The 24,300-nt window shown below is 41.2% G+C and overlaps 1 protein-coding gene across 10 annotated transcripts in view; it reads left to right on the top strand.

Annotated features, from left to right (window-relative positions):
* Positions 1-258: 258 nt before the first annotated feature.
* LOC139579463 (receptor-type tyrosine-protein phosphatase H-like) overlaps positions 259-24,300 on the top strand; it is a 307,157-nt gene continuing 283,115 nt past the window's right edge. For 2 of the 10 annotated variants that reach the window (XM_071408161.1, XM_071408162.1), the window contains exons 1-5: positions 259-441; positions 819-894; positions 13,176-13,208; positions 13,404-13,672; positions 16,047-16,181. In XM_071408161.1, the coding sequence (XP_071264262.1) occupies positions 16,080-16,181 (102 nt within the window). In that variant the 5' untranslated portion in view covers positions 259-441; positions 819-894; positions 13,176-13,208; positions 13,404-13,672; positions 16,047-16,079. Of the gene's footprint in view, positions 442-818; positions 895-9,138; positions 13,673-16,046; positions 16,182-24,300 lie in introns of those variants that run through there. The other 8 variants (XM_071408163.1, XM_071408157.1, XM_071408158.1 and 5 more) reach the window with 8 other exon arrangements.

Genomic DNA, 24,300 nt, shown 5'->3' with positions numbered 1-24,300 from the left:
GATATGCAGCCTTCAAAGTTTTCTAAGCTTTAGAATGTTGGAGTAGCTGAACATTCAACCATTAATTTGAACCTAAAGTTTACCTTTGACCCCTATAGCTTATGTGCTTGAGAGAGAGGGGAAATGAAACACTTCCATGTAGCATTCTGGAACTTGAACTTTCAGTTTGACATGAGCTTCACTTACTGCCTGTTAACCACATGTTACCTTATATCTGAACCTAACATCCAGTGGTATATTAGTTCATAATTGTTTGACCAAATAATGGACAGGATATGCTGATGTTGACACGAACGGTGGGGTCATTCAGACTATAAAAAAACATGTGGACACATTACTCCAATCTTACTTTTAATCCGCACTCAGTACATTACGTTAAGTTCGTCTTAACAAACCAATATAACATATTTGGATGTATCCGTTTTCAACTCTCAAAGACTGGTAAGATTTATTTTCCATATTACACCAGATATGATAATTTTATGAGGTGTGTTTATTGTCTGATTCTTATGTAATATGTTACTGTGTCTGAGGGACTAAACAGGTGAACCGTAACTGGGCCAAAGCACATAACTATGTCAAATACTGAAGTGTGCTTGATTTAGCTTGACCTGCATGTGTTGCTAGCTGGGTAGAGTTTGCACTTGGGACTATCCTATCGTTTCCTTTGTACTGGGTAAGCTAAGTCAAACTCACCTCAAGTATTTGACTTGATGACACATAAGGCACAGATACAAACCTACACTAGAGCTGAAGTAACAGAGGAAAATATAGCATTTGAGTTCTAGAAATGTAAGAGACAATCTATACAAACACAGGTGGAGAATCCAACAATGCAGACCATGGATATTGATGAGGACACGTATCCCAACAAGCCCAGTTTGACATTTTCAGGTATCAATTCAAGTACAAGCACACAGCTTTTGTTCCGTACAATCCTGGATGATATAAGTATTTTAACATTACCAGAGAGAGTTAAAATATCTTACATGATAATTCCCTGTGATTCAGTACATTTTCAGTGGTGGAAAAGACCATCTGGAGTTGCTGCAGTGTGTCTGGGGCTGCTGTGTGTTTTCCTATTGGCTGGGATCTTAGGCATGTTTGTCTACTGTAAGTTTAGAATGTTTCGACAGAAACATTTGTAAGCTTCAATGGTGTGATGGTTACACATATTTGAATAATTGATAGGGCGGGCTAGGAGGTATGGTAGGGCGGGCTAGGAGGTACATTAAGGCGTGCTAGGAGGTATGGTAAGGCGGGCTAGGAGGTACGGTAGCGCAGGCTAGGAGGTACGGTAGGGCGGGCTAGGAGGTACAGTAAGGAGGGCTAGGAGGTACAGTAAGGCGGACTAGGAGGTATGGTAGGGCGGGCTAGGAAGTACGGTAGGGCGGAATAGGAGGTATGGTAGGGCGGGCTAGGAGGTACGGTAAGGCGGGCTAGGAGGTACGGTAAGGCGGGCTAGGAGGTATGGTAGGGCGGAATAAGAGGTACGGTATGGCAGACTAGGAGGTACGGTAAGGCGGGCTAGGAGGTATGGTAAGGCGGGCTAGGAGGTATGGTAAGGCGGGCTAGGAGGTACGGTAGGGCGGGATAGGAGGTATTGTAGGGCGGGCTAGGAGGTACGGTATGGCGGGCTAGGAGGTACAGTAAGGCGGGCTAGGAGGTATGGTAGTGCGGGCTAGGAGGTATGGTAGGGCGGGCTAGGAGGTACGGTAGGGCGGGCTAGGAGGTACGGTAGGGCGGGCTAGGAGGTATGGTAGGGCGGGCTAGGAGGTACGATATGGCCGGCTAGGAGGTATGGTAGGGCGGGCTAGGAGGTACGGTATGGCGGGCTAGGTTGTACGGTATGGCGGGCTAGGAGGTATGGTAGGGCGGGCTAAGAGGTATGGTAGGGCAGGCTAGGAGGTATGGTAGGGCGGGCTAGGAGGTATGGTAGGGCGGGCTAGGCCTCCTAAGGACTGCCCATAACACCGGCCCTGTTGCCAGGAAACAAAACCAAAGCATTGATTGCTGTCATATCTTGTCCATAGACTGCTTACAGGGTAAGGAAACCAAGATGTAATTTTTCTAATTTGGGTGAACTAACCCTTTAACACATTTAGATTTTAGATACTGCACTTTGCGTTTGCCTTACCCATATAATTGTTTAAGGTCATAAAATGGCAGAGTGCAGTATCAGCATTTTAGGGGTCATAGGTCATGTGATCATGCTTGATATGCATACAAAATTACTTCAAAATAAGATATTAGTCCCTCAGTGGATTATCACTTATCTACCTACAGTATATTTGTCTATACAGCCAAAACTCTTTCAAGGACCAATCCCAGTTCAAACAATAACAAAGAGGCCACCCCTGCCTCTGTTTTGTGAAAAAGTTGAAGGATGGGCCAGGAGAAATGTAACCATTGGCAAATTCATAGTCAAGGCTATGGATGCAAGGACTGACCATTCATGATATCAAAATCATAGTTTTAACCATGTTTTGTGGCTATACAGTTTTCTGAACTAAGCTCATGAGGCATTTATAAGTTATATTCTTCTAGAATAAATAGGTATATATTATTCATTTAAAAGTAAAATGGATGTAGCAACTGCAGATGGCCCCTTTAAGGACATTTTTCTTAGTTTCCCTGTTTGCATAGTTACTGATCTTGGCCTTTGTAGGTTAGTATTTGACCTCAGGTGGCTGCCCTGCACTTGCCCCTAGTCTGCCTCATGTCCCTCCTATCACCATGGAGACACCTTCCTGAAAACAATAGCACTACACATTGCTTTAAACCTGTTCTGACAGTTCATGTCCTTGAAGATTAGAATCGTGAACTATCAAACAGATATGTCACATTTCTGGTTCGTCCATAACTTGTTTCCTGCTTGTAGGAGGGTGCGTTTACATGATTTAATGGAAAATGTTTCTTCAGTGAGGGTGTCTAATGCCAGTCAAGGTATCCTTGGATGATTATTTTAACAATACCCAGCATTGTTGAAATAACTATGCTATGATTAAATCTGTACATAGCAGTTCACACCATAAAAGAAGACAATGTTCCAATGTACTCCATGAAGTGGTAGGTCTATTAGGATTATGTGTACGTCTATTCTGCCATACAATTACAAACAGCAGTAACAAACTACACATTAAATTATATAATAGATACTACAAAGCTGCATTTCGGACCTAACTACATTTTGATAAAATTTTGGTTGAAATTGAGTTAGGACTGAAATCCGGCTGTGCAGTATCTATTTTATCTTGTGACAAAGTGTCCTGGTTCAATTGTATTCCGTTTCAGAGAAAATGGATTGTAAAATGTGCAGTAATGACACAATCCAAGTGAAAACCAAGGCAAAAAGTAGTAAGTACTAAGTGAAGTTACTTTACTCTGCTTTGTTCCAACGTGTTTTCACTATAGTCACTGCGATTTGTCTTGGTATTCTATGGGGCTCCAAGTTCAGGCCATCCTAAACATGACACACACCATGAGACAGCCAGGGATCAAGTTTTTACCAGAATAAACATGACACTATCTCACTGGAAAACTATGGTTGAACTCACATTGAGACGCAAATACCTAGATAAAGGTAAGATAGCAAACAGAATATGTAAAAGTTAGCTAACATAAAGCAACTGACAGAATTATAACTATATTTATACAAAGTCAAATATTTCTTAAGTATAAATATTCTCCATGATTAAATCGTTATTTCCTTCATACCGAAACAAGTGGAAACGCCTAGGAGCAACAACTGCTCAGCCGAAAAGTGGTAGGCCACACAGGCTCACAGAATGGGACCTCCGAATTCTGGAGCGCAGAGCGCGTACAAATTGTCTGTCCTCGGTTGCAACACTCACTACCGAGTTCCAAACTGCCTCTGCAAGCAACTTCAGCACAAGAACTGTTTGTCGGGAGCTTCATTAAATGCGTTTCTGAGCAGCCGCACACAAGCCAAAGATCACCATGCGCAATGTCAAGCGTCGGCTGGAGTGGTGTGAATCTAGCCGCCATTGGACTTTGGAGCAGTGGAAACATGTTCTCTGGAGTGATGAATCACGTTTCATCATCTGGCAGTCCGACGGACAAATCTGGGTTTGGCGGTTGCCAGGAGAGTGGTACCTGCCCCAATGCATAGAGTCAATTGTAAAGTTTGGTGGAGGAGGAATAATGGTCTTGGGCTGTTTTTCATGGTTCGGGTTAGGCCCATTAGTTCCTGTGAAGGCAAATCTTAAATCTACAGCATAAAATGACATTGTAGACGATTCTGTGCTTCCAACTTTGTGGCAACAGTTTGCGGAAGGCCCTTTCCTGTTTCAGCATGACAATGCCCCCGTGCACAAAGCGAGGTCCAAACATAAATCATTTGTCGAGATCGGTGTGGAAGAACTTGACTGGCCTGCACAGAGCCCTTACCTCAACCCCATCGAACACCATCGGGAGGAATTGGAATGCCGACTGCGAGCCAGGCCTAATCACCCAACATCAGTGCCCGACCTCACTAATGCTCTTGTGGCTGAATGGAAGGAAGTCCCCGCAGCAATGTTCCAACATCCAGTGGAAAGCCTCCCAGAATATTTGAGGCTGTTATAGCAGCAAAGGGGGACCAACTCCATTTTAATGCCCATGATTTTGGAATGAGATGTTCGATGAGCAGGTGTCCACATACTTTTGGTCATGTAATGTACATTATAATTTGAGATTTAACAAGTGACATCAATAATTGATCACACCTTTCACCTGGTCAGTCTGTCATGGAAATAGCAGGTGTTCATAATCTTTAGTACTCAGTGTAAATGCCTCATGAGCTTAGTTCTAAAGTCGTTCCCCGTAGAGACCCAAAAAATAACCTTGTTTTGCTCAAATGTTTGTTTAGTTCTACTGTCGTAAGTATAGAGACCAAAATATACTCTTGTTTTGCTCCAATGTATGTTTAGTTCTACTGTAGTAACCATAGAGACCCAAAATATGAGCTTGTTTTGCTCCAATGTTTGTTTAGTTCTACTGTCGTAACCATAGAGACCCAAAATATGAGCGTGTTTTGCTCCAATGTTTGTTTAGTTCTACTGTCGTAACCATAGAGACCCAAAATATGAGCTTATTTTGCTCCAATGTTATATTGATGCTTTGCTTGGGCAGTGCGCCACCCTGAAGGAGCAGAGCCTATAATCGCCAAGACTTTATTATTCATTATTTAACCACTAGAGTCAATGTGCGTGCCCCCGTGGAAATCTAATTAGCATAATAATAAACATTCACCATCAAAATCTGTCTAGTCATCTTTTTTTTCCATGGGCTGCCTCTCAATCCACCTGGCAGAACTACAGCGATGTTTTCCAGACCATTAGACATGCCGAAAATTGCTGTTCTCACGAAAACATCTGTAGCGTACGAATGCTTTGGCCGACAAACTACTATGACTCTTTTATGGAAAGAACAGCAACAGCATTGCTCTATGACCCCCACAAGCGTCCCGGGACTGGTCTGAAGTCGGTACAACCGATCTGCCAAATTCTATCTGTAGCGTCAGAACAGTTTGGGTTACACACTAATATGACCCCTTTGTGGAGAGGTGAGTCTCTCACGAACACATACACATCAGTATATTTTGCTTAAGAACACCCATAAGCCTCACAAGACTCTTCTGAAGGTAGTTCGGTACGTTTAAAAAATGAATGGAAGTAATATATATGGCGGTAGTTTAGTGCCTAAAAAATGGCATTAAATATGTGGCAAAAAATATAACAATTATTTCCTGATCTTTCTTATATCTCTCAGATAAAGGACAGAATCTTTAAAACAAACTTCCTTTAGAATATTTTATTTTCCATGTATGAATCTGTTATTCAATGCGTTTCTATGGGCTAATAGCAGTAAGTAACAAGTAACAAAAGCAATGTTTCATCAAATAATATATATATACATTTTATATATGAATATATACACCTAAAGGGGTACTAAAATAAAAATATCAAATAGCTAAATTATCCTTGGTATGACCATTTTAAAACAATTCCATATGTTAGCAAATCCATAATGTGTTTCCTGCTTGTAGCAGGACACATTCTTACAGGAATCCTTTTCTCTAGCTATGTCACATGATGTCATTAGAAAACACTTATTCAGTGAGGGTGTGTAATGCAAGTCAAGGTTTCCTTGGATGAGTTTCAACAAGATGCATAACCAGCATTGTTAAAATAACCATTTTAATTATGCACAGCTATTGTTCGCAGGTGGCTGCCCTGCCCTTGCCCTTAAATCCTCGGCCCGTGTCTTGCATCCTACCTACTGTATGACACTTAAATCATAAAAAATATATATATATATATCCCTCATTACTGATTTATAAACTGTTCATAAACATCCTGATAAGAAATTAGTCAAATCCAAAGTAGAAGTGTGATGTTTTGTGTTATCTTCTCATTTGTTTAATGAATAACAGCAGTCCTGCTGCTCCTGTCACAAACAGGAATCCCTTTCCCATCATCTTGCCTGCTGCCTGCAGTGTGTCCCAAATGTGTCCTTCCCAACTCTCTTTCACCCTCCAGATTCATCGATCTTGCGCTAATTGTTTCATCCACAGCTACATTGCTACTTGCCAACAAACCAAACCATAATAACACAACAATGTATAATTGGATCCCTGTTTATGGTATGCAGAATTTCCTTTAACATTTTCTTTGTAGGTAGCCTAGCGGTTAAGAGCATTGGGCCAAGTAACTGAAAGGTTGCAGGTTTGAAAAAATATACAAATATAAAAATATATGTAATATTTTTCACATACTATGGTTCTGTACTCTGTCTTTTAAGAGCTCTACTTTGTCTTAAATAAAAGTTAAATTAAAAATTAAATTAAAAAAGTCTAAAAGCACTCTAAACTGATTGGTATTGGGATGAAGGATACATTGCAGAACAGGATTAACACATCTTCTCAGAATATTAACAAAATAATCGATCTTAAGGGTGTTAGCAATCAAAGACGGAGTTGCCAAGCCTTTTCTTACCGAGTTGACAACAGATTCCTGTCCCCCCCTCAAAATAAAAGTTCTATGAAAATATTGGAAAATTATTAATTTGACAATACCTAACAAAAACAACCATTCTACCAGATCTTTCAGCACTCCATCAGACACAAATCTGACAGTTTACATTTGACAGAGTATTCAAGTAGCAATTTTGTTTGGTTTATAACTATAAAACGGAATCAAAATTAACATATTTGAACCTTAATTTAGATTCAATCTGAATCTACGAAGATGGAGTTGACAGGTAATGATTGTGACCAGTGATATCGATCATGTTTGTTTAAAAATCTATCAAAAGTAGATTACTTCTTGGACAATGAGTTGTCTTGTTGCACTACATGTAACGAGGACATAAAGAAAGGATGCTCATGACCCTGCTCGTGACCCTGCTAATTACTGATTCATTCAGGATTTTAGACAAATCATTTTCACGTTTGGATGAAAAGCGTGCCCAGAGTAAACTGCCTGCTACTCAGTCACGGTTGCTAATATATGCATATTATTAGTAGATGTGGATAGAAAACAATCTGAGGTTTCTAAAACTGTTTGAATGATGTTGGTGAGTATAACAGAACTCATATGGCAGGCAAAAACCTGAGAAAAATCCAACCAGGAAGTGGCAAATCTGAGGTTTGTAGTTTTTCAACTCTTGGCCTATCGAATACACAGTGTCTATGGGGTCATTTTGCACTTCCTAAGGCTTCCACTAGATGTCAACAGTGTTTAGAACTGTCACGTTCCTGACCTGTTTTCCTTGTTTTTGTATGTGTTTAGTTGGTCAGGGCGTGAGTTGGGGTGGGCATTCTATGTTATGTGTTTCTATGTTGGGTTAAATGTGTTGCCTGATATGGTTCTCAATTAGAGGCAGGTGTTTGACGTTTCCTCTGATTGAGAACCATATTAAGGTAGGCTGTTCTCACTGTTTGTTTGTGGGTGATTGTTCCTGTGTCTGTGTCTGTTTCACCACACGGGACTGTTTCGTTTGTTCGTTCGTTTGGCTAGTCTTTCCTGTTCGTGCGTTCTTCGTGTCTATGTAAGTTCTCAAGTTCTATGTCGTTTTGTTGTTTTGTTTCTATTCAAGTGTTCTTCGTATGTTCGTCTTTGCTTTAATAAATATTCATTATGTCATCAAACAACGCTGCGTTTTGGTCCGACCCTTACTCCTTCTCCTCATCCGAGGAGGAGGAATTAGACAGCCGTTACAGAATCACCCACCAACCAAGGACCAAGCGGCGTGGGAGAAAGCAACAGCGATCGCAGGATTCATGGACATGGGAGGAAATATTGGACGGTAAAGGTCCATGGGCACAGCCAGGAGAATATCGCCGCCCCAAAGCTGAGCTGGAGGCAGCGAAAGCAGAGAGGCGGCGTTTTGAGGAGCTAGCCCGGAAGCAGGAGAAGGATCTGGGCTACACTACGTGGGAGGAGATCGACAGGTGGGCGATCGACCCAAGGAGAGTGCCGGAGCCCGCCTGGGATTCTCTGGCGCAGTGTGGGAAGGGATACCGGCGAATGGAGGCAGCACGACGACGCGGTAGGAAGCCTGTTAGTCAAGCCCAAAAATGTATTGGGAGGGGGGGGGGCTAAAGGGTAGTCTGGCGAAGTCAGGTAGGAGACCTGCGCCAACTTCCCGATCTTACCGTGGAGAGCGAGAGTACGGGCAGACACCGTGTTATGCGGTAGAGCGCATGGTGTCTCCTGTACGTGTGCATAGCCCGGTGCGGGTTATTCCACCTCCCCGCACTGGCAGGGCTAGATTGAGTATTGACCCGGATGTCATGAAGCCGGCCCAACGCATCTGGCCTCCAGTGCATCTCCTCGGGCCGGCATACATGGCACCAGCCTTACGCATGGTGTCCCCGGTTCGCCGACATAGCCCAGTACGGGTTATTCCACCTCCCCGCACTGGTCGGGCTACGGGGAGCATACAACCAGGTAAGGTTGGGCAGGCTCAGTGCTCAAGGGAGCCAGTACGCCTGCATGGTCCGGTATATCCGGCGCCACCTCCCCGCCCCAGCCCAGTACCACCAGTGCTTACACCACGCACCAGGCTTCCTGTGCGTCTCCAGAGCCCTGTTCCTCCTCCACGCACTAGCCCTATGGTGCGTGTCTCCAGCCCAGTACCTCCAGTTCCGGTACCACGCACCAAGCCTCCTGTGCGCCTCCAGAGTCCTGTGCGTCCTGTTGCTGCTCCCCGCACTAGCCTGAAGGTGCGTGTCCTTAGCCCGGTACCTCCAGTTCCCGGCACCACGCACCAGGCCTACAGTGCGCCTCAGCCGGCCAGAGTCTGCCGTCTGCCCAACGCCGTCTGAGCTGTCCATCTGCCAAGCGCCGCCTGAACTGCCCGTCTGTCCTGAGCCTTCAAAGCCGCCCGTCTGTACTGAGCCTTCAAAGCCGCCCTTCTGTACTGAGCCTTCAAAGCCGCCCTTCTGTACTGAGCCTTCAAAGCCGCCCGTCTGTACTGAGCCTTCAAAGCCGCCCGTCTGTCCTGAGCCTTCAGAGCCGTCTGCCAGACAGGAGCCGCTAGAGCCGTCCGCCAGACAGGAGCCGCTAGAGCCTTCCGCCAGACAGGAGCCGCCAGAGCCTTCCGCCAGCCAGGGCGTGAGTTGGGGTGGGCATTCTATGTTATGTGTTTCTATGTTGGGTTAAATGTGTTTTCTGATATGGTTCTCAATTAGATGCAGGTGTTTGACGTTTCCTCTGATTGAGAACCATATTAAGGTAGGCTGTTCTCACTGTTTGTTTGTGGGTGATTGTTCCTGTGTCTGTGTCTGTTGCACCACACGGGACTGTTTCGTTTGTTCGTTCGTTTGGCTAGTCTTTCCTGTTCGTGCGTTCTTCGTGTCTATGTAAGTTCTCAAGTTCAGGTCTGTCTACGTTGTTTTGTTTCTAGTCAAGTGTTCTTCGTATGTTCGTCTTTGCTTTAATAAATATTCATTATGTCATCAAACAACGCTGCGTTTTGGTCCGACCCTTACTCCTTCTCCTCATCCGAGGAGGAGGAATTAGACAGCCGTTACAAGAACCTTGTTTGATGCTTCTACTGTGAATGAGAGGGGAATGAGTAAGGTCTCTCCCAGAGTGCCACAAGCTGACCATGCGCGTTCATGTGAAAGTTAGCTTGAGTTCCATAGCATTTCTGAAGACAAAGGAATTCTCCGGTTGGAACATTATTGAAGATTTATGTTAAAAAGATCCTAAAGATTGATTCTATACTTCATTTGACATGTTTCTACGAACTGTAATATGACTTTTTGTCTGAACTTTTGCCTGGAGCTGCCTGCGCATCGTGAGTTTAGATTGTGTACTGAACGCGTGAACCAAAATGAGTTATGTGGACATAAATTATGGACTTTATGGAACAAATCAAACATTTATTGTGGAACTGGGATTCCTGGGAGTGCATTCTGATGAAGATCATCAAAGGTAAGTGAATATTTATAATGCTATTTCTGACTTATGTTGACTCCAACATGGCGGATATCTTCTCGGGTTGTGTTGGTCTCTGAGCGCCGTACTCAGATTATTGCGTGGTTTGCTTTTTCTGTAAAGTTTTTTTAAAATCTGACACAGCGGTTGCATTAAGGAAAAGTATATCTTTAAATCTGTGAATAACACTTGTATCTTTTATCAATGTTTATTATGAGTATTTCTGTAAATTGATGTGGCTCTGTGCAAATTCACGGGATGTTTTGGAGGCAAAACCAAATGTAAACTGAGGTTTTTGGAATTAAATATGAACTTGATCGAACAAAACATACATGTATTGTGTAACATGTTGTCCCGGGAGTGTCATCTGATGAAGAATATCAAAGGTTTGGGATAAATTTTATCTATATTTCTGCTTTTTGTGACTCCTCTCTTTGGTTGGAAAATCGCTGTATGCTTTCTGTGACTAGTTGCTGAGCTAACATAATGATATGTTCTGCTTTCGCCGAAAAGCTTTTTTGAAATCGGACACTGTGGTTGGATTAACAAAAATATTATCTTTAAAATGGTGTCTAATACTTGTATGTTTGAGAAATTTGAATAATGAGATTTCTGTTGATTGAATTTGGCGCCCTGCAATTAACTCCAAATTTGTAATCACAATTTTGAGAAACATTTCCAAAGAGTCACAGGGGCTATTGTAAGAAACAACATAACATTATTTTTCAGTTAATATTAATTTTTAACACTGTTGGGGAGAGTTTGAAATATTGTGATTCTTTGCTCTGGACAAGGGCATTTCCTTGCACAGAGCCGACATCGAAATGAATAATATTGAAAATATTTAGAAAATTACAAAACCAAAACTCTTTCCTTATAGAATTCCCCTTAAAGTTATTTGCAAGATAATTTTTTTAAATAAAAAAACATATACTATAAAAATGTATTTCCCTGCTGGACAAGGATCATCCCAGTGTTTTGACTGGTTTCATCAAGGTGTTATGTATACATATAAAGGGTAACGTGTGTGTGTGTGTGTTTGTGTGTGTGTGTGTACAATCCAATGTGTGGTTGTGAGTGTGTGTGTGTGTATGCGTCCATGTGCATTGGTTTGTGTGTGTGCTTCCAATTGGTGGAGGGTGGTGTGTTCATCAACACGAGGGAAATAATGCATCAAAACATTGACTGTAGTTATTACATGATCAGTTGAAGTTATTACATAATTAATACAAAACATTGTTACTCACCTGATAATGTAATTAGCACCGAATAACGTAATAACTTACTGGATAAGTTAACCTTTACAGGATCGGTGTCCCTATACGTGCGCTAATGTGACTAGAATGATGTTATAAGTAACATCCAACTTTCCAGGACATAGACATGTCTTATATTTGCAGAAAGCTTAAATCCCTGTTAATCTAACTGTGCTGTCCAATTTACAGTAGCTATTACAGTGAAAAAATACCATGCTATTGTTTGAGGAGAGTGCACAACAACAAAAAACTTTTGTCATGCACTTGGTTTTGATACATTGACCTCTGAAGATAAATCATGTACTTACATTCAGTAATCTTGCTCTGATTTGTCATCCTGAGGGTCCCAGAGATAAAATGTAGCATAGTTTTGTTCGATAAAAATACGTTTTTATACTCAAATGTAGGAACTGGGTTCTAAAGTTTGAACCAGTTTTTTGGGAATAAAGTAATTGTTTTAATTGGTACCGGGTTCAGATGAGTCTTGTGAGGCTTGTGTTCATCAAAGAGTAAAACAACTGACATGTACGTGTTCATGTGAGTCTCAACTTTCGATGGTGTGTAAATATTATAGTTTTAGGGCCACAACATTTTAGCCATCTCAGTCTCCGGACTTGAACCTCATTGAAAACCTGTGGTTTGAATTGAAGAGGACAGTCCATAAGCACGGACGAAGGATGTCCAGGATCTGGAAAGATTCTGTATGGAGGAATGGTTCCCTCCCAATGTGTTCTCCAATCTCTTTTATATATATATTTTTTTTAGGTCTCAGCGTTGTTATCCTTGCAAGGGGAGGGTGATAAGAGTATTGAAAACAGCGTGTCACACCTTGATCTGTTTCACCTGTCTTTGTGCTTGTCTCCACCCCCTTCCAGGTGCCACCCATCTTCCCCATTCTCCTCAGTGTATTTATACCTGTGTTTTCTGTTTGTCTGTTGCCAGTTCGTCTTGTCAAGTCAACCAGCGTGTTTTTCCGTGCTCCTGTTTTCCATAGTCTCTGTTTTTCTAGTCCTCCTAGGTTCTGACACTTTGCCTGCCCTGACATTGTGCCCGCCTGCCTGACCATTCAGCCTGCCCTGACCTCGAGCCTGCCTGCCGCTCTGTACCTTTTGGACTCTCACCTGCTTTATGAACTTCTGCTTGTCCTCCACCTGCCTCTTGCCTGCCCCTTGTCTACTTCGACGACATCCTTGGTTTCTCCTGTTCTGCTTCTTAATAAATATCAGAGACTCAAACCATCTGCCTCCGGTGTCTGCATCTGGGTCTCACCCTGCATCACTGTACAAGGGATCTAATCATCTGGACCCCTATCTTTATTAGATCGTTTTTTTATTACTTGTTAATTATACAAAACCTGTTTCTCTGAGCAATTGTATTAGTATAAAATATATATCTATATTTTGTTGCATACAATATAGCTCAGTATTTGTATGATTTTTTTAAATAGTATTTTCTGCTCATCTTTATCAAGGGATCCAATAATTCTGGACCCCACTGTATGTGGGTGAGTCAATTTATTTTAATGGCATTATTTTGATATGATTTAATAAATGTTCTCCATTTGAAGAATACATAAAAACTTTATTACATTAAACAAAATGTTGAATCATTTTGAGACTACAGGAAATCGGTTGACTGCTATGTTAAACAACAACAGTCACGGCTGCCTTGGTTGTCAACATCCTTGTGGCTGTTGAAGTCTTTTTACAGTAGAGAAACAGGAATCCCTAAAGTTGCTGCAGGTGAGGAATGCGGCATGCAGGGGAGGGGCAACTGTTCCTGCACCTGAACTAGACAGACTGGAACAACCTCTGGGATTTACAAGAAATCACCTGACTGTCTGTAAAGGGGAAACCTTCAAGCTAAGGGTGACCTATCACTTCATGAAGTACAACTACATCGCTATTAAACGTCAGCTGTATCTCCACTTGCAGACATACAACTCTAGATACCCAACTCAACAGGCAGGTAAGGACATCTATAAAGTCACTATTACAAGACACAGGCCTGATACAATAAATGGTTGTTTTGTCTTTCTAAATTGACATAAAATGAAGTATGACTTTTGTAAAGGCTACATGCAATTCATTTTTTACAAAGCTGGATGGTGTTAAGATATAGATGGGAGGGGGTGAGTTAAGCTGAAGGGTGGGACTAATAACAACAAGATAACTAATGTAAAATGTTCTGTGTGTAAAATGTATATAGGTTCACAATTTATGTGAAACAGCACAGTTAAAAATATATGGCAAGTAGAAATCAAACTGGATGGACATCAGAAATAGATGGGAGAGGTTGAGGGTAGAGGAAGGACTAAAAACAAAATGTAAGTATTGTAAAATAGAATGTGTCCGTGAAATGTATATTGTATGTATTAGCTGGAAGTAGAAGATTAGGTGGTGTTGTTCAATTGTTTCCTCCAATTAGGGGAGGGGTGGAAGGGTTAGGGCAAAATAATAAAGGAAAATATATATTTTTAAAGTATCTATATGTGTATGTACATTTATATATGTATGTATATACAGTACCAGTCAAAAGTGACTCATTTAAGGATTTTTCTTTATTTTTACTATTTTCTACATTGTAGAGTAGTAGTGAAAACTATGAAATAACAGACATGGAATCATGTAGTAACCAAAAATGTGTTAAACAAATCAAAATATATTTTATATTTGAGATTCTTCAAATAGCCACCCTTTGCCTTTGCTCGGCCTCCGACCGCAAGGCACTACAGAGGGTAGTGCGTACGGCCCAGTACATCACTGGGGCCAAGCTTCCTGCCATCCAGGACCTCTATATACAAGGCGGTGTCAGAGGAAGTCCCTAAAAATTGTCAAAGACTCCAGCCACCCTAGTCATAGAGTGTTCTCTCTGCTACCGCATGGCAAGCTGTACAGGAGCGCCAAGTCTTGGTCCAAGAGGCTTCTAAACAGCTTCTCCCCCCAAGCCATAAGACTCCTGAACATCTAATCAAATGGCTACCCAGACTATTTGCATTTTACACCGCTGCTACTCTCTGTTATTATCTAAGCATAGTCACTTTAATAACTCTACCTACATGTACACATTACCTCAATTACCTTGAGTAACCGTGCCCCCGCACTATTCTCTGTACTGGTATATAGCCTCTATTGTTATTTTACTGCTGCTGTTTTTGCTGCTGTTTTATTTCTTATTATTTATTTTTTTACTGCATTGTTGGTTAGGGGCTTGTAAGTAAGCATTTCACTGTAAGGTCTACACCTGTTGTATTTGGCGCACGTGACTAATACAATTTGATTTCATTTGATTTTATACCCATATCTATACCCCAAATGTGCAGAATGTCTGCTAAAATCCATCTCCTTCCATCTTTTCCCACCTCCGGCCAATGGGCTTCCTCTCACTACTATATTTGGCAGTGAGTGGAAACGCCAAGCGGATGCTTCACATTTAAACGTCCAGTGAAATATCTCTCTCATTGTTCTGTCAGTAACTGTACTGCTCGAGATGTTGTGGCTTGCGGGAGCATAGTGGTGTTTGAATGGCCAATCATATAGACGGGTTGGTTGTTTAGCAACAAAACCGACTTGTGTAAAACCATGGGGCAAAACAGGCGGGGTTGGTTTAGATTGTTGACAACAAGTAAACTATATTTGGTCTCCAATGTTTATTGAAAACATAAATACATTTGCAAAGTAAGCACTTGTTTTCCCTCATACATCATTACAGTTGTTGGTTAGCTAGCAAATTTTAGCATTGCATGTCTGTGTCAAAACCCCTCAAAATAAGACATAGTATCAATAACGAGATGAAACGAGCTGAAATGAGTCACTTACGATTCTCCACATGAAAGTTTGTCATTTTTGCTCGTAATCTGGCCATCCAGAATCACAACAACACGCTGCCTTCTGCCCAATGGAAGCGCGCACATCGTTTTCTTAACTTTGTCAGCTAACTCATCTATGCTCAAATGCTAATAGCACGACTTTCTACATGTAGTTTTCAATAGCAAAGGTCAATGAAAAGATGGCGGAAGCTGATGTGGATCTTGAATCTAATAGTGGTGGAATCAAGGAGAATTGGACTATTGTCCAAAAGAATGGAAAACGGAGCAGAGTAGCGCTGAGAATGTCCGTTCTTATCTTGTAGGAGTACAGTTTGTTAATGAGGAGCAGCTGATCGGATTAAGTCTATTTCAGATATCAAAATGGTGGAGAGAGTTCTGGGTAAAGTGAAAGCTGTGAGGATCATGAAAGGCAGGCTTGTTTAGATTTGTTGTACTTCTGAGGATCAGAAGGAATGTGTGTTGCGTCTCACCCGAATTGAAAAGTTTTACATGTCATGTGTCTCTTCGGAACAGGGCACCCCTCAAGAGAGTAACATCTGGCGTCTCATGGGAAGTCGATGTTGCAGAGATGATGTACGCCTTGGCAAGAAAGCCCCAGCAGAGGAAGTATTAGGTGAAAACATTGACAAGGAGAAGGAGGCAGAGATGGTAAGACACATTTACATCATTGACATCTTCATGTTCCTGTAATGTTATGTTATTTTAGTTTTGCTCCTTTGAAGTCGTTCATGTGACCCAGCAAGCAATGTATAGTGTTCCATCTAAACTGCTGTGGAATAGCTTTGTTTTAACCACAAATATCCTATTTTTCAGCTGCTCGAAGCTGGTGTCCAAAAATGAAAGTAAAATTATGCAAAAAAAAGGAGACTTTAAGGATGGGAAGCATAAAAATGGGCAGAGATGTGGACTCGAGTCACGTGACTTGGACTTGAGTACTACTCGAGTTGCTCATTTTGTGACTTGCCATTCGACTTGAGCATCTACTGTACGACTCGTGACTTAACTAGGACTTGAGCATCTACTGTACGACTCGTGGCTTAACTAGGACTTGAGCATCTACTGTACGACTCGTGACTTAACTAGGACTTGAGCATCTACTGTTCGACTCGTGACTTAACTAGGACTTGAGCATCTACTGTACGACTCGTGACTTAACTAGGACTTGAGCATCTACTGTACGACTCGTGACTTAACTAGGACTTGAGCATCTACTGTACGACTCGTGACTTAACTAGGACTTGAGCATCTACTGTACGACTCGTGACTTAACTAGGACTTGAGAATCTACTGTACGACTCGTGACTTAACTAGGACTTGAGCATCTACTGTACGACTCGTGACTTAACTAGGACTTGAGCATCTACTGTACGACTCGTGACTTAACTAGGACTTGAGCATCTACTGAACGATTCGTGACTTAACTAGGACTTGAGCATCTACTGTACGACTCGTGACTTAACTAGGACTTGAGCATCTACTGTACGACTCGTGACGTAACTAGGACTTGAGCATCTACTGTACGACTCGTGACTTAACTAGGACTTGAGCTGCATGACTCAATGTGTCATCGCTCACAATATTGAAGTGCTGCAGGTTCTGAGCGTTGTGTTCTGTGTCTTGACCAATCAGATTCAAGGAAAATACAGGTTGCGCAGGCTAGGCATAAAGCTCGATGCAAAGCGCGCACTGCTACACTGCAGATAAGGAACCAAGTCACAATTTTGCAAATCCTGAGCAAGTCTCAAGTCTTAACCTTCAAGTCCAAAGTAATAATGGGCAAGTCTCAAGTAAAGTCCCAAGTTCCACAGCCCAGGTCGAGTCAAGTCACAAGTCCCTAATTTTGGGTTTCGAGTTGTCAAGTCAATGTTTTTTTTTTTATGCCGATTTCAATACAATTACAATGCATCAGTGATTTTGGACCCACATGTTTTACAAAGTGCACCCCCCCCCCACTACCACATAGTCTTCAAAACTGAATGCATTTATTTTTGGGACCGATGATGCCCTGATGCAGAGGTGGCACCACAGGTCCCAGAGAGGTGGAGCAAATTGTTTTCCCTGGGGCCCGGAGCTTTTCTTAATCTGGTTACATAACCAGGTATGAATCAGAACCCTATAGGGTCTGACCTTGATTAATTAGTTTAAAAATGTTTTTATATGGGCAATGATAGGAGTGGGACCCGATTTACATTTGAGTCATTTAGCAGACGCTCTTATCCAAAGTGACTTACAGGAGCAAACAGGGTCATGTGCCTTGCTGAAGGACACATCGGCATATTGTTCATCTAGTTCAAACCAGCGGCCTTGAGGACTCGAAAACCAAAATTAAGGGCTTGACTTGACCTGAGCTTCAACCCTTTGAAATTTGACGTTTGGAACAATTTAGAAATGTGTTGTTTGTGAAACATGGATGAACGTCTAATTCTGAGGTGAGACCTTGTTGATCTTTCCACCTGCTAAGATGGTAAAATATCTAGATAAAAACAAAAAGCTTCCAGCAGATGTCGCAGTGCATCAGTTCCGAGTAACGACACCTGTCTGATGTCTGAAGCTTCGAACGTCCTCATCACATGGTATTGTGACTTTGATATAACCATCAGTATATTATATTGAATCAGTAGTCCTTTGAAAACTGCATCAGAATGTCGGAACTCCAGTATCAATCATCCCATCACAAAAAAATAAGTAAAGAAGTCATTTTGTGTGGAAGCCAAAATAAAATTACATCAGAGGCAGAGATGGCTCAGTGGACGCATCATAATTCCCTTAAAACCTAGCGGTCAAACACGGAAATTGTTCCAATAGTTTTTTCACCATCAATTTTTCCTATAGGGGATTATAAGAACCACTTCAAATAAGGTCTGTGTTTCATGTAGGCTTTCCCTGGCATGACGTTTTGATAACCATGTAAATCTCTTTCGGACGAGATTACTTTTATCAATATATCCGTCTATATCCGTCTCAGATTGGAAAATGCTAATTGCCCCTTGCGTGCACTTCCGGTAATACCGTATGGTATAGAAATGGTATGACGGTATGAAAATCTGGATACCGCACAAGCCTAAAAAACTGTACACCGCAACACTTTTAAAACTTGTTTTTGATTGTTATCAAATCTGGAGAAGAACAAGTGAAGGAAGCAGCATGGGGAAAATGGGTTAAGGTTCTAATGGTGCCAGAGGGGATGGCTGCCGTTTTATGGGCTCTTAACCAACTGTGCTATTTTGTTTGTTTTTTCGCATTGTTAGTAACTTATTTTGTACATAATGTTGCTGCTACTGTCTCTTAGGACCGAAAAGAGCTTCTGGACATCAGAACAGCGATTACACACCTTAAACTGGACAAATATTTTTTTTTTATGAGTCAGACAAGAGGCATTTACTCCAGACAAGGCCCTCTTCCCCGTCATTCGCAGGAGAAAGAGACGGAGATATCGCAGGAGATCGGGGTGCCTTGTAAGGATCATCGGTACTCTTAGCCAACGTACAATCGCTGGATAATGAAGTGGATGAACTACAAGCACGTATACCCTACCAACGGTACATTAAAAACGAAAATATCTTATGTTTCACCGAGTCGTGGTAGAACGACGACATGAATAACATACAGCTGCCGGGTTTTACACTGTATCAGCTAGATAGAACAGCAGCCTCTGGTAAGACAAGGGGTGGCGGTCTATGTATATTTGTAAACATATCTAAGGAAGTCTCAAGGTTTTGCTCGCCTGAGGTAGAGTATCTCATGATAAGCTGTAGACCACACTATCTACCAAGAGTTTTCATCTATATTCTTCGTAGCTGTCTATTTACCACCACAAACCAATGCTGGCACTAAGACCTCACTCAGTGAGCTGTATAAGGCCATAAACAAACAGGAAAATTGTCATCCAGAGGCGGTGCTCCTAGTGGCCGGGGACTTTAATACAGGGAAACTTAAATCTGTTTTACCTCATTTCTACCGGCGTGTTAAATGTGCAATCAGAGGGAAAAAAACTCTAGACCACCTTTACTCCATACACAGAGACGCGTACAGAGCTCTCCCTCGCCCTCCATTTGGAAAATCTGACCATAATTCTATCCTCTTGATTCCTGCTTACAAGCAAAAATTAAACTAGGAAGCACCAGTGACTCGGTCAATAAAAAAGTGGTCAGATGAAGCAGATGCTAAGCTACAGGACTGTTTTGCTAGCACAGACTGGAATATATTCCGGGATTCTTCCGATGGCATTGAGGAGTACACCACATCAGTCACTGGCTTCGTCAATAAGTGCATCGATGACGTCATCCCCACAGTGACTGTACATACCCAAACCAGAAGCCATGGATTACAGGCAACATTCGCACTGAGCTAAAGGGTAGAGCTGCCGCTTTCAAGGAGCGGGACTCTAACCCGGAAGCTTATTATAAATCATGCTATGCCCTCCGACGAACCATCAAACAGGCAAAGCGTCAATACAGGGCTAAGATCGAATCATACTACACTGGCTAACGACGCTCATCGGATGTGGCAGGGCTTGCACACTATAACAGACTACAAAGGGAAGCACAGCCGCGAGCCGCCCAGTGACACGAGTCTACCAGACGAGCTAAATTACGAGGCAAGTAATACTGAAACATGTATGAGAGCATCAGCTGTTCCGGACGACTGTGTGATCACACTTTCCGTAGCCGATGTAAGTAAGACCTTTAAACAGGTCAACATTCACAAGGCCGCAGGGCCAGCCGGATTAACAGGACGTGTACTCTGAGAAACTCCCCAAATACCATGCTTGTAGTGTTATACCCAAGAAGACTCAAGGCTGTAATCGCTGCCAAAGGTGCTTCAACAAAGTTCTGAGTAAAGGGTCTGAATACTTATGTAAATTATATATTTACTTTTTTTATTTTTAATAAATTAGCAAACATTTCTAAAAACCTGTTTTTGCTATTTCATTATGGGGTGTTGTGTGCAGATTGATGAGAGAAAAAATAATACTTTAATCAATTTTAGAATAAGGCTGTAACGTAACAAAATTTGGAAAAAGTGAAGGGGTCAGAATACTTTCCAAATGCACTGTACAGTACATGCAGCTTCTCTTCTGTCATAATTTGTTGCCCCACAAGACTAAATAAAGTAGTGCTCTCCAGAATAATGTCCTACATTGATAGAATGAATGCGTAGGTAACCTAGTTGACAAGGGTAAAGTTGTCGGTTTTGTTTAGGGACCGGGGAGATAACGTAAAATCTCCAAAACAGTTGAAAGATTGCTGCTGTGCAAAATGTCCAAATGTCATCAGGTTGACTGTTTTTTCGGAAATTAAAAGCTGAGAAAACAATGAAACACGTTTCTGATAAGACTTCAGTTGGTCTTGGGTACATATTTTATGTGGTTGAAATACTGTCTGCTTGCATAACAGTGTCATAGAAAACACATTACACAGGCACATGAGCTACTATCTGGAATACTGTGGGCATGTAAACATGATCAGTGATTCTGTAGTTGACTGGAGGAGAGGGAGAAAATGTATTCCTCTAACGTCATTCTTTCAATAAAGTTCTTGTTTATTTGATATTATATGACTTGTTTGTCTTTCCTTATCATATTTAAGACAATGCTATTTGTAATTTGTTTTGGTGAAGATTTGTTTTTAACATACTATCCAGATAAGAAAGTGTCAAATATTTTAGGCCACTAAAACAGCTGTAACTTGTTCACAGTAAAAGTTATTTCTATTCTGATTTCAGATCTTCAGTCCTTACAAAACAACTGCCACTTTCTAATGAAGGTAGTTTTTCTCTATCTTCATTAGAAAGTGCCAGTTAGGTAAAAAGCAATGATTTTCATATAAAATACACATTTCCACAGGTGTTATTTTGTCACGCCCTGACCATAGAGAGCTTTTATTCTCTATGTTGGTTAGGTCGGGGTGTGACTAGGCTGGGTCATCTAGGTGATTATATTTCTATGTTGGCCTGGTATGGTTTCCAATCAGAGGCAGCTGTTTATCGTTGTCTCTGATTGGGGCTCATATTTAGGCAGCCATTTCCCCTTTGTGCTTTGTGGGATCTTGACTAAGTATAGTTGCCTGTGAGCACTATAGCAGCTTCCCGTTGAGTTTTGGATTTATTGTTTTCTTTCACTAGAGTTCACTACCTAATAAAGAGGATGAAAACATACCACGCTGCATCTTGGTCTACTCATTATAACGATCGTGACATATTTCTTGACTGATTACAATTTGATTAATGGGATCCTATTGTATGTCATCTCAGCTTTCAAAATATATCATGTGTCATATATGGTTTAACACTCATTAATTAATGCACAGGTCATGATCAAGCAAGACGTGGAACATTCCGCGCAGACTGGAAAGGGCTAGAGTAGATACAAGTCAAGTAGAACTTAATGTAGGCTACAAACCCTCCCCCGTAGACACAAACAAACATTTTCAAGAACGTCTAGATTCACCATGTAAGTTAGCTAGCTAGTTCAAAGTCATTATTTGACAAGATATTGAATTTCTCCTTTACTACTATAGCCCAGAGAAATTCATTGAATAACATATTCATAAATGGCAAAAAAGACAGTAAAAAAAAAACTTCAAAGAAACAAAGTTTTATAGATCTATATATTTGTTTTACACATTTAACCCCTTTTTTGGGTATGGACAAAACTACCTTCATACTTCCATAAAAATGTTTTAACCAATGTAGTCGGGAGAATCTCCCCTTTCCACAGTGGGGTCACATTAGTTTGTAGGTCAAACCCTTAGGGATGTCTCATGGTCTGACAAACAGTGCTCTAACTCTGCCACCCTTCAGCGCAGATGTGGAAGTGCGAAACTGATGGATGCAGTGGATTAAACTTGATGGGGATTTGTTTTAAATGTAATTTTGACTCTAGGGGGTTTTAACTTCTTGCGACTACAGGGGGTGCTGTTCCGAATTAGCATTTTGTCGTCTCCAAATTAAACTGCCTAGTACTCAATTCTTGCTCGTACAATATGCATATTATTAATTATATTGGATAGAAAACACCTTCTAGTTTCATACAACGTTGAAATTATGTCTGTGGGTGACCCAGAAAAATTTCTACAGCGAAATCCATGACAGACAGTGAAAGGTCTGAGAGCGAAGCTCTGGTTTCAGATCAGTTTTTAAGGTCTCTGTCTATCCTATGGCACGACACGAACTGCACCCGCCTTCCCCTGGATGTCAGTAACCAATGAGAAGTGGAATGGGCCTTCTAGGTAGCTCTCAGAGGTTATAAAACACCAAGGAGTGAGAGTAGCCCCCCTTTCGACGCAAGCCCTTACGCAGGATGGGACCTCCGGACGCCATTTTCACAGGCTCGGTTATCAACTTGAAATGTATCCGTCTGTAATTTAATTCGATATAGGACTTAGAAACATCATAAGGTAGTTAATTTAAACCGTTTTATAGCAATTTATATCCGTTTAGTGCGATTCTGAGGAATTTCTTTGTCGTGCACTTTCTAGCTTTGGGAACGTTTCGCGGTCTCGGTCGTTGTTAGTGGACATTTCGAAGGACAGAGGACATCTATCGACCAAAAGACGTTTATAACATAGAAAGGATACATTGCCCAAGAATATGATGGAAGATCAGCTCAAAGTAAGCAATATTTAATATGATAAACCGTGTTTCTGTCGAAATATTTTAAACGCATACATCGCCATTTTGTTTTGTATAGCTTCACTTGGCCAACCCTGTATTGAAAAGTAAGGATAATTTTAAAAATGTAAATCAGCGGTTGCATTAAGAACTAATTTGTCTTTCGATTCCTGTCAACCCTGTATTTTTTAGTCAAGTATATGATTAGCTTTTAATTAAACTAGATCACTCTGATAGATGACGTCAGACATATTGAGGCTTGATTTCCTAGTATTTTCATTGTGTAACCACGGTTTTGTATGGCTAAATATGCACCTTTTCGAACAAACTGTATATGTATGTTGTAAAATGATGTTACAGGAGTGTCATCGGAAGAATTCTGAGAAGGTTAGTGAAAAAATTAATATCTTTTGGCGGTGATTACGTTATAGCGCTCTTTGGCTGGAATCGATGCTCTGGTAACGTTTTCACATGTAGTATGCTAACTTATCGATTTATTGTGTTTTCGCTGTAAAACGCTTAGAAAATCTGAAATATTGTCTGGAATCACAAGATCTGGGTCTTTCCATTGCTATGCTTTGTCTATTCTTATGAAATGTTTTATGATGAGTAAATTGGTCATACACGTTGCTCTATCTAGTAATTCTAGTCGATTTGCGATGGTCGGTGCAATTGTAAACTGTGATTTCTACCTGAAATATGCACTTTTTTCTAACAAAAACTATCCTATACCATGAATATGTTATCAGACTGTCATCTGAAGAGGTTTTTTCTTGGTTAGTGGATATCAATATCTTAGTTGAGCCGAATTGGTGATAGCACCTGAAGGAGTAAGAAACTGATGGAGTTAGAATAGTGGTGTATTTTGCTAACGTGTTTAGCTAATAGATTTACATATTTTGTCTTCCCTGTAAAACATTTTAAAAATCTGAAATGGTGGCTTTATTCACAAGATCTGTATCTTTCATCTGGTGTCTTGGACTTGTGATTTAATGATATTTAGATGCTACTATCTACTTCTGAAGCTATGCTATCTATGCTAATCAGTGTGTGGGGGGTGGGGGGTGATCCCGGATACGGGGTTGAGGTTCGGTAAAGGTTAATAAGACTTTGAAGTATACATTGAGAGCTTACTGCTTTGAGTTTGAGAAAGACA

This window comes from Salvelinus alpinus, chromosome 6, assembly GCF_045679555.1.
Source record: "Salvelinus alpinus chromosome 6, SLU_Salpinus.1, whole genome shotgun sequence".
NCBI classification, from domain to species: Eukaryota; Metazoa; Chordata; class Actinopteri; order Salmoniformes; family Salmonidae; genus Salvelinus; species Salvelinus alpinus.
Note: the sequence above shows the minus strand (reverse complement) of the source record. Positions and strands in the feature narration are given on the sequence as shown.